This window comes from Megalobrama amblycephala, linkage group LG1, assembly GCF_018812025.1.
Source record: "Megalobrama amblycephala isolate DHTTF-2021 linkage group LG1, ASM1881202v1, whole genome shotgun sequence".
NCBI classification, from domain to species: Eukaryota; Metazoa; Chordata; class Actinopteri; order Cypriniformes; family Xenocyprididae; genus Megalobrama; species Megalobrama amblycephala.
The window spans coordinates 46983998-47002427 of NC_063044.1; the positions used below are offsets into that span (position 1 = coordinate 46983998).

The window sequence follows — 18430 nt, forward strand, 5'->3', positions numbered from 1 at the left end:
AGAGTTAAAACACAAATATATAATATCAATAGTATGAAACACTTGTAAGGCTGGAAGCTTACGCTGCTATTTTGAACCAATAATCAGAAACAAAAAGCAGTTGAAGGATGACGTGCATAATTCAGTTATTTATCTCCAATATAATTAATCTGACTCAGTTCAAGTTGTTGTTATTATCTGACCTCTTATTCTTTAAAGATAAAAGTCTTTCTTAGAACTGATAGGAAAATCAGTTATAACAACACCAAAACCAAATGACAGGAAACCAAAAGATATAGCGAATGGGTGGTGATCAAGAGGGGGAGAAGTACATTAACATATTCGTCACTGAGGTGTAAACGACACTGTCTCTCCAGACAGAACCATCCTGTGCCTGTCCTAACAGTCCTCAGTCAGCATATTGATGAATCCCTCACACTAGATAGGCATTAGCATACTGTGATGATGATGGCCATTGTGCCACGTTTAATTCACATGTATAACTTTAAAGGGATTTCTTTAGTACCCATATTCGCTCAGCCCTACTCACTGTTGTGACTAAATGGTTATTGGGTAAATTATGGCCTGAGATCTTGATCTGTTTGCTTTTTTTTTTGCTTTTTTTTTTTGCTTCATATGTAAAACAGTTCATGCGACTACAGTAATTCAACCTTAATGTTATAAAGTGATGAGAATACTTTTTGTGCACCAAAAAAAATAAATAAATAACGACTTTTCAACTATATGTAGATGGGCGATTTCAAAACACTGCTTCATGAAGCTTTGAAGCTTTATGAATCTTCTGTTTCGAATCAGTGGCTCAGAGCACCAAAGCAACTTGATTTCAGTAAACGAGGCTTCATTATATCATAAGAGTTTTGAAACTTTAATGGTTCACTTTGGCAGTTTGATACACGCTCTGAACCACTGATTCAAAACAAAAGATTCGTAAAGCTTCAAAGCTTCATGAAGCAGTGTTTTGAAATCGCACCATCACTAGATATTGCTGAATAAAGTCATTATTTAGTTTTTTTGGTGCACAAAAAGTATTCTTGTCACTTTATACTATCAAGGTAGAACCACTGTAGTCACATGAACTGTTTTAAATATGTCTTTAGTAGCTTTCTGGGCATCCGAAAGTGTAAATTAACTTCCTGTCAATGGAGGCCTCACTGAGCCATCGGATTTTATCAGAAATATCTTAATTTGTGTTCTGAAGATGAACGAAGGTCTTACAGGTGTGGAACGACATGAAGGTGAGTAATTAATGACATGGATAAATGGATAAATCTGTTTGCTTTTGGATCATGTTTTGGTTACTTTAAATGATTAATCATGAGCTAGTAGTGACATGAAAACCCCTGATATAGTCCCATAAATACAGCAAGATGACATATGCGTTTTACTAGTGTCAATGATCCGGGAAAAGAATTATAAATACAGAACTGATGAAACAGGAAATGGCGCAACATGTTTGAGTTCCTGAGGAAAAGAAAAAAAAAACTGCCCAGATTTAAGACACATTAAGTGTCTAAGTTGTCTAAATGTCTAAGTTCCTGAAGACTTCAAAGAAAACCAGCAGAATTAAGATTCAGTTCACATTCACTGATAAAGTGGAGAGTGAGTAAGTTTGGACCATCAGTGTGTGAGTTCAGAGGATCAGTCATGAGGGAGTGTTTCTGCCTTTTCCTCTTTATGCTGCACTTTGCTGAAGGTAAGTCTACATTTATAAATACTTTCATTGTGAAAGAATTAAAGGTGCCATCGAACGTGTTTTCAAAAGATGTAATATAAGTCTAAGGTGTCCCCTGAATGTGTCTGTGAAGTTTCAGCTCAAAATACCCCATAGATTTTTTGTAATTAATTTTTTTAACTGCCTATTTTGGGGCATAATTAGAAATGCGCCGATTCAGGCTGCGGCCCCTTTAATTGCTCACGCTCTCTGCCCCCTCCCGAGCTCTCGACTCTATCACTGTATAAACAAAGTTTACACAGCTAATATAACCCTCAAAATGGATCTTTACAAAGTGTTCGTCATGCATGCTGCATGCATACATCAGATCATGTGAGTAAAGTATTTATTTGGATGTTTAAATTTGATTCTGAATGAGTTTGATGGTGCTCCGTGGCTAACAGCTAATGCTACACTGTTGGAGAGATTTATAAAGAATGAAGTTGTGTTTATGAATTATACAGACTGCAAGTGTTTAATAATGAAAATAGCGATGGCTCTTGTCTCCGTGAATACAGTAATAAACGATGGTAACTTTAACCACATTTAACAGTACATTAGCAACATGCTAACGAAACATTTAGAAAGACAATTTACAAATATCACTAAAAATATCATGATATCATGGATCATGTCAGTTATTATTGCTCCATCTGCCATTTCGCTGTTGTTCTTGCTTGCTTACCTAGTCTGTTGATTCACCTGTGCACAGATCCAGACGTTTATACTGGCTTGTCTCATGCCTCAATCATGGGCTGGCATATGCAAATATTGGGGGCGTACATATTAATGATCCCGACTGTTACGTAACAGTCAGTGTTATGTTGGGATTCACCTGTTCTTCGTAGGTCTTTTAAACAAATGAGATTTATATAAGAATGAGGAAACAATGGAGTTTGAAACTCACTGTATGTCATTTCCATGTACTCTACTCTTGTTATTTAACTATGCCAAGGTAAATTCAATGTTTAATTCTAGGGCACCTTTAAGAGTGAAATGAATCAATGGTTGTGATACTGTGATATTCCTAAGTGATGAGTAGAGTGAATTTTAATTTAAACAAAATATTTGTCATATAGTTATACAGGTGCTGACACCCTGAGCAGAACTTAAAGCTCAGACTGAGTCTCATGCTCTGTTATCATGTCTGTGAAACTTTATTTCATTTGAAGCATGCTGAATTATTATTCAATGATGGTGTAATAAAAATCTTCTTCTTGATGTTAATCTCTAAAGCTCAAACTGATCCGTTCCAAAAAAAAAACAAACAAACAAAAAAAAACCTCTCTGTCTGCAGGTTGTCGACTTTCAGGTTATAGAGAGTCTAAAGTAACAGGTTACACAGGTGGATCAGTCCTGCTGCCCTGCTCCTGTACTGACCCTCAATCTACAGCAGAGACATTCACCTGGCTCGTGTTACACGGGAGTCAACGAAATGAAGTATTCACAAATGAAATCTACAAGGGCAGACTGAAGCTGTCTAATGAAAGATCTCCAGCAAATCTGTCTCTGCTCATTTCTGACCTCAGAAAGAGTGATGAAGGGTCATATAGGTGTGAGATTTTAGGCACAAATTATACAGACATTCGGGTAAAGATAAAAGGTAAATGGAATATTTTTGTATGAAACCCATATTTCTCAAAATGCAGTATGTTTTCTTCTTTCAGTAAAGTGTAAATGTCAATGTCAGTCTAACTGTTGTGAATGTGTTGTCAGGGTGTGATCTGGACCAGAATAAACAGACGGTCGAGGTGACGGGACACTCTGGAGAGTCTGTAGTTTTGCCCTGTTCCTGTACTGAACTACAGGACAAACCTCTACAACTTACATGGACATTTACTCCACTAAACCAAAGAAAACCTGAAGAAATTTACCCAAATGAACAGAGTGAGAGACACATTGGTAGAGTCAAACTGTTGGATCAAACCTCTCCAGGAAATCTCTCTCTACTCATATCAGACCTGAACACAGAAGATCAGGGAGAATATCATTGCTCTGTGCTTCAACAACAACACGTCAACATCAGACTCAGTGTTCAAGGTAATTTCCTGCTGTTGCTGTTATGAAAATCAGTTAAGTTTGTTCATAAAAAATTAACTGTAATGACATTAAGCTTTATTATAATATGTCCTATTGTGTTAAATTATGACTGATTATTGAATTCTGCAGAGGAACTTCACTTTCAATCAATCTGTTTATCAATCCATAAACCTGCAAAAGAAGAAAGTACAAGCACTCAACACTCAGGAGGCATACAGAGAAAACAACCACACAACTCACCTTAATGTAAGTAGTCAGTTAAGATTTTAGTTTTAAGAAAGTATCTTGACTAGAAATAATCGGATAAATTAATATATTGATACATGATATGATGCTTATCTGTTTTTGAATGCTTTATTTTGCTTGTGACATTTCTCAACCCAGATAACACTGATCTCTCTGTACAACATCTCATTCTCTCTCTCTAGGATGAAGTGACGTGTTCAAACAGACACACCAGCTCACAGAGATACAGTAGAGCATGTGAAGTGTACAAGCGTCAAAGAAATATGACTTCATCATCTGTATTTAGTTTGAAACTTCTGATATTTCCTGTTGTTATAGCGTACCTATTGTATGCCCTCTGTTTTAACTCAACTTAAAAAGTAAACAATAAAACACCAAGTTATTCTGACCAAGTATCGCTAATACTACACAGACTGACAAACTATAAAAAGATTTATACAGCCAGACTAAAAGCAGTGTTTATGTATGTAGAAAGTTATAGTAGCTTGTTCTTCATAATCTCTGTGGCAAGTTTCCTGTAGACATTATTTTGGTACCATGTAAACATTTTAATGATTTAACAAATACTGCAGAATATCTGTCTTTCAGCAGGACTGTTGTGTTTTAACACAATAAAAAATATTGTCAAATACTTTGAGTAAATTATGGCTAGAGGTCTTGACCTCTGATGTTACTAAAGTAAAACATTTTTATTATGTTGCATCATCAAATAGCATTCCTCTACATGTTCACAAACACACGTTTGTTTCACTATATTAGTGAGGACGTCTTATAAACTTACATTGTTTTTATATTAGGCTAATGATATTTTTGATCACCTGACCCAGCTCCTACCCGAAACATTTACAAAACACTTTAGATTTAAAATAAAAACATGCTTTGGCCAAAATATAAGCCTTTTTTAACTACTGAGGACTAGTAAAATGTCCTCACTAATCAGTTGTCACAATGTATTTCACTGTATAAGTGAGGACATTTGGCCCTCACAAGTATAGCCAAACCTACACACACACACACACACACCACCACAAAGCACAGTTATCTGCACAAAGAACGCAAGTCATTAATATTTAGGAAGCATTATCTTTGAATGCCAACTATTGTAAAGCACTTGATCACCTGATATCATGTTAATCACTTTCACATTCACACAACATGAACATCATGTAATCAGAAATATTTGGAGAACAGTTTAGAGCAAGTTTAGAGATATAAATCCACTGCTTACCTATTATTTTTGTTTGTTTAACAGTTAATCTGCTAATTGAGATGAAACATTCACATGTTTTCATGACTTTAAAGGATGATCATTTCAGTTTGATGAGCTCAAAGCAATAATTCAGTCCTCAATTTGAGCAAAATCAGCAGTTTATCAGCCATAAAACAGACAACATTGTGAATCATGATCTACTGACTAAATGTGGACCATTTAACTCTCTAAATGTTAAATCATGAGCTGCTGCGGTATATGAAAACAGCATATATGTTTTACTAGTGTCAGTGATCCAGGAAGGGAAGTAGTATTACATAGCTGATGAAAAGAGGAAATGGCGCAAAATGTCTAAGTTCCTGAAGACTTCAAAGAAAACCAGCAGAATTAAGACTCAGTTCACATTCACTGATAAAGTGAAGAGTGAGTAAGTTTGGACCATCAGTGTGTGAGTTCAGAGCATCAGTCATGAGGCAGTGTTTCTGCCTTTTCCTCTTTATGCTGCACTTTACTGAAGGTAAGTCCACATTTATAAATAATTTTATTAAGAGTGACATTAATCGGTCATCAATGGTTGTGATTCTGTGATAGTGCTAAGTGATTCAGATCAGTGGTTCATGACCATGGTCCTGGAGTATCCCAACACTGCACATTTTTGATATCTCTCTTGTCTGACAAAAGCTAAAAGTTGTATATATGTGTGTGTGTGTGTGTGTGTGTGTGTGTGTGTGTGTGTGTGTGTGTGTGTGTGTGTGTGTTTCACTGAGTGGGCCTCAAGTAACACTTTTAGTGTGTAAGCAATTTGAAAAAAAAAAAAAGTAGTACCTTCCTGGTCAGGTGGGACTGCAAAGATAGAGAGTCTTCTGCCTAATAAAAGATCAAAATAATTCAAATTTATAAAGTAAAGTTGTTTAGAATGCTAGATTTGGTATGAATGATTTAGTGAGAGTTTTACTGCAGTGCTTACCCGGATAAATTTAATTTGGTGAGACTGAACATAGAAAATGGTCCATCTTCTGATTAATTCATTTGCTGTATGTAATAAACATAATGTTAGACATGATGCAAATTCACTTAATTGATAAAAAGTTAGCAAATTTAGAAAGCTTCCGCACAAGTGCACTCAATAAAATGAACTTTCACTGTTGTTAGTTTCACTCAAACCACCCTTGTTCACATTACTTAAAAAACTCATGTAACTACATGAACGTAATTTAACTGCGTTGTTTCTACTAAAATTGAGTATTGTCAGCTTTACTTAGTAAGTGTTTGTTCAGTCAACTTAAAATTGCTGTGTGAAACGCACACATTATTGTTGACATAACTAACTGTGCAGTGGATCCGTAGTTCCCAGCATGCTTTGCAAGGGACTGCATTAGGAGAGTAAATTTAGGGATTAAAGTGTTATTTTATGTGTTTTTCAGTAAAGGGAAAGATGTTGTTAGTTTATGTTAGTGTTTAATGTTCAGTTATGTTGGACATTTAGAGTAGTTTCTGTTATGTTTTTGAATTTTGTGGTTACCATCATGCAGAAGAGTGTCGCCTGTGTTTAGGCTGTGAGCGCTCATATACACATGTTTATAGGAAGAAGTTCCTGCTTTTAATTCAATTGAGTTTGTTCAATTAGTTAATTTTTGAGTGCATTTTGGGGTGAGGGGCTGCATTCTGATATGTTGTATCCTTTTTATTTAAATGATTATTCAGAAAAAAAAAATGTGTTCACCTTACATAATCAACATAACATTATTAAGTAAACTCCACATATAAATATTATGTAACAGTGACGTTCAAATTATTTGTATTTACTCCAAGAAATTTTGTCAGCTTTACTTGAATTCTTTTGTTCATTCAACTAAATAGTTCCCTTTCGAAACTTCACTCGTACTGCGTATGGGGAAAGGTCTCCTTTTTCCCCGTTACTGAAGCCTTTTTCAATAACGCAGTGGAACTGCATCGTCATTGGTTCACTCATAGACAAGTTGTTGAACCAATAACGACAAAGCGCGCGAAAATTCCTGCTGAAATGGCAGGCGTTTCGCCATAGGATTTCAGTTCTCTCTCCTTCAGCGACAACTTCACATCGCTCTTCGCTGATCTCCGACTGAAGCCTTCGCAGCCTGGAAGAAGCTCGACTGGAAGAAGCTCTCGCCGCCGTCGAAGAGGCTCCCGCAGTGGACTGCTGAGCTCGCCGGATGAAGACAGCGTCGGCGCCCTCGTCGACTGCCGCTTCGAGCGCCGCCTTTCCTGCTGCCATCCGGAGCGGCCCTATTAGAACTTTTCCCCGCGGTTTATTACTGCTTCTAAAAGAGCTTTTCCAGAGGTTTTCACCGCTCTGCGGCCCTCGCCGCTTTAAAAAGAGCCCCTCAATCGCCGTTTTCCCCACGGTGGCATTGCTGCAAATGCCGCGCCACTCTTGTGGCATATGCAGAGCCCCTCTGCATGACGACGACGAGCACGGTGAGTGCGTCGGCTGCCTGGGCAAACCCCACGCAGAGGCTGCGCTCACCGGGACTTCATGTTCTCACTGCGAGAACATGAGTCTTGCCTCTCTGTGCTCGCGGATCACCTTCTTTAATGAAGGCGGTCCCGCCGCTCGCGCCCTCCCGTCTCCTTCCTCCCGCGAGCCGGCTAGGAATAGACAGCGGGGTAGAGTGGAACAGCGCCCGGAGTTGTGCGAGCTCACGCCGGCTCAGCCCCCGCGTACCTCGCCCTCTCCCACTAGAGAGCAGTCCCCCGTCCTGTTCTCCCGCCCTGAGCTGCGTCCCTCGGCAGAAGCAAGTGACCTCGTCTCCTTTGGCGGTTCAGAGGACGAGCCGCTTGATGACTCCATGTCCCTCGCGGCTTCCGAGACTGAAGGTTGGGCCGGTGAGTCGGAGGACCCCGCCCATCTTCCCACGTTGGAGCCCATCTAATGCAAGCCGGGTATGGATGCCGAGCTCTTCCGCATCCTCTCAAAAGCAGTGGAGGAATTGGACCTCGAATGGGCCCCACCAGAAGAGCCATCGCAGAGCAGACTTGACGAGTGGTTCCTGCCGGGTCGTCGCCAGGCCCCTCGCCAACGCTCCACCCCGTTTTTCCCAGATGTTCATGATGAGCTGACAAAGTCATGGCGCGCCCCGTATTCTGCCTGCCTACGTACTACACACTATTCTGCTCTCACCACTGTGGACAGCTCTGAGGAGAAGGGTTACGAGCACCTTCCGCCCCTGGACGAAGCAGTGGCGGCTCACCTCTGTTCCCCCATGGCTGTGGGCTGGAAAACGAAGAGGGCCCTTCCGTCTAAGCCCTGCAGGACCACCTCTGCCCTGGCTGGCAGGGCCTACGCGTCCGCAGGCCAAGCTGCCTCAACGCTGCACACCATGGCTATTCTCCAGGTGCTCCAGGCCAAGCTCCTCCGCTCTATGGACGACTCCGGCGTTTATGCACCTGCCTTCCGTGACCTCTGCAGCGCCACTGACTTAGCCCTGCGTGCCACAAAGGCCACAGCCCAGGCCATCGGATGATCCATGGCCAGCCTGGTCGTGCTTGAGCGCCATTTGTGGCTCAACTTGACCGAAATTAAGGTGACAGACAAGACGGTCTTCCTGGATGCCCTGGTCTCTCCCTCCGGTCTCTTCGGGCCAGCAGTAGAGGGCTTTACAGAGCACTTCACCGCAGCACAGAAGTCGTCCCAAGCCATGCGACACTTCCTGCCTAAGCGCTCCAGTTCTGCATCTGCTTCCAGCCGCCCCAGGCCTGCGCCGGCTCAGCAGAGCAAGCCTGCCCCCTCTACCTCTCAGGCAGCGCCACCAAAGGAACAGCGCCAGCGTTCACGCCCCGCGAAGCGCTCTTCCTTCCAAAGGCTGCGTCAGGGACCCAGACCAAAGATCTTTCTGGACCCAGTGCCTCCTAAGTCTTCCTGATCCATCAGGAAGGAAGAGGATGGGGCAAAGTCTCGCCGAGGCCGGACCACCCAAAAGCTACTTCATTCAGTCTCCCCTCCGCCTCGTTCAGTTCCGGGCGAGGGAGATATGTTCAGTGTTGTGCTAACTGGGCCCAAGTATGTTGCGTCCATGCAAAACGCCGTTCTCATGGTGAACACTATAAATATTTTACCTTCTCAAAGAAAGAGCAAATTTCCTCTTCCATTCTCTTCGGTGTGTTCTTCCACTTAGACTCCTGAACCTTTCCCTCATGAGACAGAAGTTCAAGATGTTAACGCCGAAGCAGATCCTCGCACAGATTTGCCCCGGGGACTGGTTCTGCTCACTGGACCTGAAAGATGCATACTTTCATATCCAGATAGCCCCCCATCACAGGCGTTTCTTGAGATTCGCGTTCGAGGGTATGGCATACCAATATACAGTCCTTCCCTTCGGGCTGTCCCTAGCTCCTCGCACTTTTACCAATTGCATGAACGTGGCACTTTCCCCACTGAGACAGATGGGAATTCGGGTTCTAAATTATCTCGATGACTGGCTCATTCTAGCCCAGTCCCGAGCCGAGCTAGAGCATCACAGATCCGTGCTACTCAGCCACTTGGAGTGCCTGGGGCTCAGGGTCAATTTTGCCAAGAGCTCACTGCTCCCCAGCCAGCGTATAAAGTTCCTGGGTGCAGTTCTCGACTCTTCCAGTATGACGGCTATAGTCTCGCCAGAGCGCGCTCTGGCCATTCAGCAGCTCACGGCCTCAGTCAGAAACAGAGCCTATCTCCCTCTGAAGCTCTTCCAGAGGATGTTAGGGCTGATGGCTTCCGCCTTCCCAGTTCTGCAGCTTGGCCTTCTTCGGATGCGGCCTCTGCAATACTGGTTGAAGTTCAGGGTCCCTCCTCACGCATAAATCACCAGGGCGGTCTTTGGTCCAGCTGCTTATGCGCTCTGGCAAAGCGTCTTCTGGAATGGGCATTACCAAGGGTTCAGTCGCTCAGTGCGACTCACATACCCGGGAGACAGAACTTGGGTGCAGATATGCTTTCTCGGAGCAACGTCCCCTCAGACGAGTGGATGCTCCACCCCCAGGTGGTTCTCAGGATTTGGGTGGGCAGAGGTGGATCTCTTCGCCTCGGAAGACAACTCTCACAGCCCAATTTATTTTTTCGAAGGAGGAGGAATGCGCTGGCCCACATCTGGCCCAGCACCCTCCTTTACGCATTTCCCCCAATCGCTCTGATTCCTCAGGTCATCAGGCTAATCAGGGAAGACAAGCACAGAGTCCTCCTGGTGGCCCCACTCTGGAGGAGCCAAGTTTGGTCCTCGGAGCTCTTCAAGCTTTCCACGAAAGCCCCGTGGCCGATCCCCCTGAGATGAGACCTCCTCTCTCAGGCGAACAGGACAATCTGGCACCCTCAGCCAGAAATCTGGGCTCTGCACCTCGATGGTAGCCTGCTAACCTCCCAGGGGATGTGCTAAATACCATTTCCCAGGCGAGAGCCCTGTCCACGAGACACCTCTATGCCCAGAAATGGTCGGTCTTTGTTGACTGGTGCTCTGCACGCAACATAGATCCAGTGGAGTGTGACGTATCACCGATACTGTCTTTCCTCCAAGAGCGTTTAGATATGGGTCGCTCCCCTTCTACGCTCAAAGTTTACGTAGCAGCCATCGCAGCATTTCACGCTCCAATCGCTGGCCAGTCAGTGGGACGAAACGGCCTGGTGGTGCGTTTCTTGAGAGGTTCTAGGCGATTGAATCCTCCTCGTCCTCTCACCATTCCCACATGGGACCTCTCTTTGGTCCTTAGAGCGCTCAAGAGGTCTCCCTTTGAGCCACTGCGCTCAGCTGACCTTAGTCCCCTGACACTCAAAACCGCTCTGCTGCTTGCTCTAGCATCGGTCAAGCGTGTTGGTGACTTGCAGGCCCTCTCCGTGAGCCCTGCATGCCTTGAGTTCGGGCCTAACGACTCCAGAGTCGTCTTGAAACCTAGGCATGGCTACGTCCCTAAAGTGCTCTCGACTCCTGTTCAGAGCACAGGTTATTTCCCTCTCAGCGCTCCCTCCCTTGTCGGACGAGCGAGAGCTGGAATTATTCTGCCTCGTCAGGGCATTGAGGATCTATATTGAGCGGTCACAGTCTTTACAGCAATCTGATCAGCTCTTTGTCTGCTTTGGCGGCCGCACCAAGGGGTCTTCGGTCTCAAAGCAACGCCTATCGCGTTGGATAGTCGACGCTATTGCTCTTTGCTACTCCTCTATGGGTCAGGACTGCCCCATAGGAGTCAGAGCCCACTCCACTAGAGGAATGGCTTCCTCTTGGGCCTGGTCCAGTGGAGTCTCTATCAAAGACATCTGTGAGGCGGCCAGCTGGTCCTCGCCGTCCACCTTTGTCAGATTTTATAATCTGGATATCCCGACCTTACAAGCTCGGGTACTCTCGGTATGATACAGTGGCCTCTGTTGAGCTCCGCTTCATACTTCTCAGGGAGTTAGCTCCCCTTGCAAGTGTAACACTGGGTTCGACGGCTCTGGCCTTCTCACTTGTCCACTGGCTCCCTCACGGTGTCCAAGACAAGTCCAGTCGTTCCCTGCCGTGGCACGGTGTGGTTGAATTCGTTCCCCATACACAGTACGAGTGGAGTATTGAAAGGGAACGTACTCGGTTACTAACGTAACCTCGGTTCCCTGAGATACGGAACGAGTACTTTGTTACATGCCGTGCCACGAGGCTGCGGCTTCAGTGTCGTCACTTCAGTCGTATGACCTGAAATCCTATGGCGAAACTCCTGCTTATATAGCCCTAATCCCCATCCATTTCGGCGGGAATTTTCATGCGCTTTGTCGCCATAGGCCATGCCGCACCATCATTGGTTCAACAACTTGTCTATGAGTGAACCAATGACGATGCAGTTACACTGCGTTATTGAAAAAGGCTTCAGTAATGGGGAAAAAGGAGACCTTTCCCCATACGCAGTACTCATTCCGTATCTCAGGAAACCGAGGTTACGTTAGTAACCGAGAACGTTTTTTGTACAAATTACTCAATATTGTTGCGTGGAACCACTTTGATACTTTAAACATAATAAATAAGGAGTATTTTATGAACAAAAATGAGTAAAATACAGAGTGTAAAAGTGCGGATATGTTGTTGCTCGTCGAAATTCCGCGTGCGAAATCCAGTAATTTGTAAAGGTATCTTCACTATCGGAAATGTCATGTTAATGTGTGTGTGTTTTGTGGGGGAGAGAGATGGTGAGTTTTAATCAGTTTTTCAATGCGAATTTGCTGCGTTGAGCAACACAAAGCTGCTTGGTTAGTGACTAATGCATTAGCTGTGCTTCAGCTATACTATTGACATTGACAATGAACTTTTTGGCCCCTCAAAATTTCGTTGTGGCCATGCTTTTAAACCAGTATTACAATAACATCGGCAGAAAACATTGCTTTTGTAAGCAAATGTAAGTAAAAATATGCTTTCAAATACAGCTTACCTCAGGAACAGGAATCTTGCCAGCAGTCAATGGCGCAAATTGGCGCTTTGTTGCAGTTGCCTTTAAAACAAAAATTGCAGTAAAAATTAAATTCCATAATCTAAAAATTTTTTGTAAAAAGAAACGTTAATGCAGTTTACTGTGGTAAAGAAAATGTTTTACCTTGCTTGCTGGCAGGGGCATAGCACTGACTCTTGGTCCCTACGAAAAAATAGTGTGTGGGGGCCCCTTTGCCAGCATCCCGTGATCCATGCTATTTATTTTGTAATATTATATATTTTGTTTTTATTTCACACTTTTATTTAAAATAATAGTGTACAACTATACATTACACATAGCATTCACTGATAGAAAAACAGTTGTAGGCTACTATATCATGTAACACTCACATTAGTGTTTGAATTATGCTATATTTAAATAGAGCACTGCAATATTAGACATAAAAATGACAGTTTAACAATATTTAATTAGAATTGTGTTTTATTAACAGACATTAACAATATTTAATTAGAATTGTGTTTTATTAACAGACATTGTGCCTTGTATTCCAAAACATTATAATCTTTCTAAACTATTTAACAGTATTGTGTACCTCTACAAGCATGATGAACACCGTATTGATATTACCCTGCCTGAGCCATATATTAGGCTACATGTCTGATATTTATGCTATTATAACAGTAGTTTAAGAATAGCTGCTGAATAGTGTACATGGTAGAAATAATGGCAATAGTGATATTACTTTAATCTTTCATGACAGTTACTGAGATGGCCAATTTGTATATATTTTAAAACATTTTTGTCATTTCTGTAAAATGTTAAAAGTGTGTTGGATTTGGATCTTGTAAAACTGTTTAATGTTTTAATCATTTTTTTTTAGTTTATTATCATCATGCTATCTTAAAAAAGACCAAGTTTGCTCATATTAATAGGCTATTTTAATGCAAGATCCACACAAACATCGTTTACATATTGTTTTCCATATTTACAATTTATCTTTAAAGATTTGTCACTCACTTTTTGTGATACTTAAGCCGCGCACACACTTAAGCCAGGCACACATTTAACGACTAGCTAAAACATTCCAAGACTGTGCTCAACACACAGCGATTGTTTCCTGTGACTGAAGCAGATTTATATACTTACACATGGAATTTGAACACCGACTGTAATCGCAGACTGAACGCAACTGGCCTTACAATCGTTAAGTGTGTGCGCGGCTTTAACGATTGTAAGGCCGATTATGAATGTAAATTGATACTTATGACTGATCACGCTCAAATGCGCCCAGTCAGAGCCATAGTATATAAATCTGCTTCAGTCGCAGGAAACAATCGCTGTATGTTGAGCACAGTCTTAGAATGTTTTAGCTAGTCGTTAAATGTGTGCCTGGCTTTCGGTGTTTAGAGTATGATAAGAGCGTTTATTTCCGGCTTAGAAACAAGTTGTTTCTCATTATGTAGGAAAATGCAGACTCCCGTTCAGCAAGCATCTATTTACACAATAAACAGCGGCATATTTCGCCGTCACCTCGTTCTAACAATATAGGTTCTCATTTGGTCTCTTTGGAAAGAAACTTATAAGGCATTGTTTTCCCTTCCCTACTGTTTTATTTTTGGCTGATCTTAGCTTGAACGGCTGCGGCGGTGCGATTCAAAGATCACCGCATTCTTGAGTCCGGCCAGTCTGCTCTCCCTCACAGCCATTTAGCGCTTTGCAACATTCCCAGACACAGCCAATCAAATCATGCAAATTGCATGCATGCTGTGCTTGTGGGAGGCGCCTAAACAGATGTATGCCAAAGCTTATCAAACGAGCAAACAGAGAAATAGCGCAGACGGAGAGAATGAGCACAATGGTAAAATGGTAATAATAATAATAATAATACTTTCAGGATGGGTAAAAGGCCCCTCACATGCCAGGGCACTCTGTCACCTTTTTTCCCCACTTACGATGCCCCTGCTTGCTGGGCTCTCTCTCGGGGATAAGTCTTCATGCATTGGTACACCGCACAGATTGTGGCGCTGCCGCACTGGTTCTGTCTCTACCCTGGACGCAAACAGCGCGATCAAACAAAAGACAGAACCCATTATAATCAGTGGTATTGTTTACACTGGAACACGACAAATCCCAAACTGTATACTGATGCCCCTTCGTATTTCTGAAGTATGGTACTCCGAGTCCAAGCGTTTGTGCTATTTCTGACACAGGGACAAACAGGTTTGCACTTTGCAAAGGTCCAGTCGCTTCAGTGTGTCCAATATAGACAGAAAAGGCAAATCATGTCAAACCAAATGTACAAAAAAGAAGAACATAAAAAACACGATGGAAAGGTGCCTGAGAGGCCGTTACAGTAAATACAGTACTGCAAATTTAAAAAATACAGTAGGCCTAAATCTCTGGATGTGGTGTTTGACGTCACAGAAAATTCCCATGATGCAAAGGGAATCAGTTTTTTACTGTAAAAAGAATTACCAGTATAATACTGGGTGATATAGAGTAAATAACTGCAGAAATTACAGAAATGTTTAACAATCAAAGACATTTATTAACTTGCAATGTCTTCATCAGGCAAACCAATTCTTTTGTATTTTAGCTAAGGTTAATTTTTGATTGAGCACCTGCCTGAGTTATTTAGGATGTGCACATACTTTGAACTCTCTTGTCTGTTTGATACATCTATCTGAGGTTTTGGAGTCTTTTCTAATGAGCTGATAGGTTGAATCAGGTGTTTTGATTAGGTGGACACCTAAAATGTGCAGTGCTTGCGGTACTCCCAGACCAGGGTTCAGAAACACTGATTTAGATGAGAAGTGTGAATTTTAATTTAAACAGAATATTTGTCATATAGTTTTACAGCCTCTGACACCCTGAGCAGAACTTAAAGCTCAGATTGAGTCTCATGCTCTGTTATCATGTCACTTGTGAAACCTTATTTCATTTTAAGCATGCTGAATTATTATTCAATGATGGTGTAATAAAACTCTTCTTGTTAATCTCTAAAGCTCACATTGATCCATTCTGAAAGAAACTCTCTCTGTCTGCAGGTTGTCATCTTTCAGCTAGTGTGTCTGAAGTAACAGATTACACAGGTGGATCAGTCCTGCTGCCCTGCTCCTGTACTGACCCTCAATCTAGAGTCAAATTCACCTGGCAGTACATAACAACATGGATTAATGTTTTTAAAGATGGAAAATTCAAGGGCAGATGGAAACTGTTTAATGAAAGTTCTCCAGCAAATCTGTCTCTGCTCATTTCTGACCTCAGAAAGAAGGATGAAGGGTATTATAGGTGTGAGACTTCAGTCACAAATTATAAAGACATTTGGTAAATATAAAAGGTAAATGGAATATTTTCGTATGAAACCCATATTTCTCAAAATGCAGTATATGTTTTCTTCTTTCAGTAAAGTGTAAATGTCAATGTCAGTCTAACTGTTGTGAATGTGTTGTCAGGGTGTGATCTGGACCAGAATAAACAGACGGTCGAGGTGACGGGACACTCGGGAGAGTCTGTAGTTTTGCCCTGTTCCTGTACTGAACTACAGGCTAAACCTCCACAGCTTACATGGACATTTACTCCACTAAACCAAAGAAAACCTGAAGAAATTTACCCAAATGAACAGAGTGAGAGACACAGAGGTAGAGTCAAACTGTTGGATCAAACCTCTCCAGGAAATCTCTCTCTACTCATATCAGAACTGAACACAGAAGATCAGGGAGAATATCATTGCTCTGTGCTTCAACAACAACACGTCAACATCAGACTCAGTGTTCAAGGTAATCTACTGTGTTGTTGCTTTGTTACAGTATTAATATTGTTCATAAAAAACTGTTGAAAATAACAAAGTTCTAATAATATATCTCTGTTGTCTATCCGATGGCTGGCATTTTTTTGTTCAAGCAATAACCATATAACCTAACTAACCCTTACAGAAAAACAAATTGAAAATCCAATTGAAAATCCAGACAACAAAAGCTGTACGTAACCGCCTCAATGCTTCAAAGATCAATTTCTTTTTTAATCTTTTTTTGTATTTTTGCCTGTTTTCTCACAGTGTCTACATAGTATTTAAGGTGTGTCTGTGTGTGTGTGCGTGTGTGTGTGTGTGTGTGTGTGTGTTTCTTTTTTTTTCAGTCTTCATTCTGCTGTCAGTGCTTCCAGTAGTAATGTTACTAGCAGTACTGGCACTGATCTACTGGAAATGCAGAGGTACACACACACACACACACACACACACACACACACACACACACACACACACACACACACAGAGAGAGAGAGAGAGAGAGAGAGAGAGAGAGAGATCTTTTATATCTTATTTTAAATTGTATATACTATCTTTTAACTAATATGAAATATTAAAAGAAAAATACATATGTCAAAAGAATGTAAAATGTAGAACTTTAAGCTTCAATTATTATAAACTCACCTCCATCATTTTTTTAGCCACACCATCATTAAATTGGTGATTTGTCTGATGTTAGACTGATTTAATATTTCACACCAATTTGGTTGAGATTTCCATTTCATTTGTTCATTTCTAGGAAGGAGAGATGTCAAAAAGATGACCAATGATGGACTTGTGCTAGTGTGTAATGAAAATGAGAATCAGGTGAGACGAATTCTCTGAAGCTCATTCAGATAAATATTTAATATGTTGATACTGTACATGTCATGCGTGTGAGTATGTGTTTACTAGCTAAATGAAATAAAGAGCAGCATCTGTATGTGTGTGTTCTGATCATGATGTCTCTTTCTTTAGGCTGATGTAATTCCTGATAACTTAACTCAAGGACAAAACTTAAAACAAGATCAAAATGAGGTCAGTCAGAGTGTATTCTGTGTATGCATAAACGCATGTAGCTACATGTAGGTATTTTTTAACTAAATCTCTATCTTTTCGTCTCTCCAGGATGAGGTGACGTACACTTCTGTTGTCCATGTCAAGACTGCTGCCAAACCAGCTGACAAACAGACTGTCATAGAGGAGCACTCTGAGTATGCCAGCATCAAATGAAGTCAAAATATGCAACTTTCATTTCATTGCTTTTCATATTATTGCAAACAGATTAAACTTTGTGACTGTAGTGTGAAATTTTACCAAATGTGTCATGCACATTTTTTTGAGGGTTAATTACTTTTTAGGCTATGGGATGGATTAGTGGTGTAGTTGCCTAGCAAAGTGTATGTTTAAAATGTTAAAAATTCAGCCATTTGTGACTTTAACTTCCAAGTAAATGTCCTTCTCACGAATTTGGACCAGTGACATTGTTAAAAAAAAAAAGTGTTGCATAAATTGGACATTGTGAATTGCTAAGGTTCTCATATTAACATACAGCTTGCACATGAGTGAAAGAAACAAATATATACATAGTCTATGTTAAGGTGCCAACTTAAAAAAAAAAGTGTTTAGCTTTTTGTGCTTTCTAAATGTAGAGATGAAGCTAGCTTGTTCTCTCCTAGAAGAGCTGTGAAATGGCATACTTCTCTCTGTTCGTCTTGCTTGGAGCCTGTATTTGAAATGCAGTGTTTCTGTTGTGTATTCAACATGTCCATTTACAGAGCAAATGACTGCGGAATCTTTTTAATAAAAGTTGAGTGATTGAATGACTTAGTTCGTTGTCACTTTCTCACACACTCGCGCATTAAAACCTGTTTAACCACTGTACCACAGTGCAAGCGCGCCGAACTGCCCCCAGGTATTGCTCATGCGCAATATGGAAAAACCCGCATGCAATTTGGAAAAGCAACACAAGGCTCGTGAATGATGACACCTGGTGGCTCAAAATAGCTGACGTCTGTGGATGTAAGCGCGCGAC

At 41.5% G+C, this 18430-nt stretch overlaps 1 protein-coding gene across 1 annotated transcript; it reads left to right on the forward strand.

The window, feature by feature from the left end:
- Positions 1-1415: 1415 nt before the first annotated feature.
- LOC125272201 (neural cell adhesion molecule 1-A-like) lies at positions 1416-4628 on the forward strand. Its single transcript, XM_048196887.1, has 5 exons — positions 1416-1693; positions 3009-3314; positions 3428-3751; positions 3881-3997; positions 4180-4628. The coding sequence occupies exons 1-4, from the start codon at positions 1645-1647 to the stop codon at positions 3994-3996; spliced, it is 795 nt and encodes a 264-aa protein (XP_048052844.1). The 5' UTR covers positions 1416-1644; the 3' UTR covers position 3997; positions 4180-4628.
- Positions 4629-18430: the final 13802 nt, after the last annotated feature.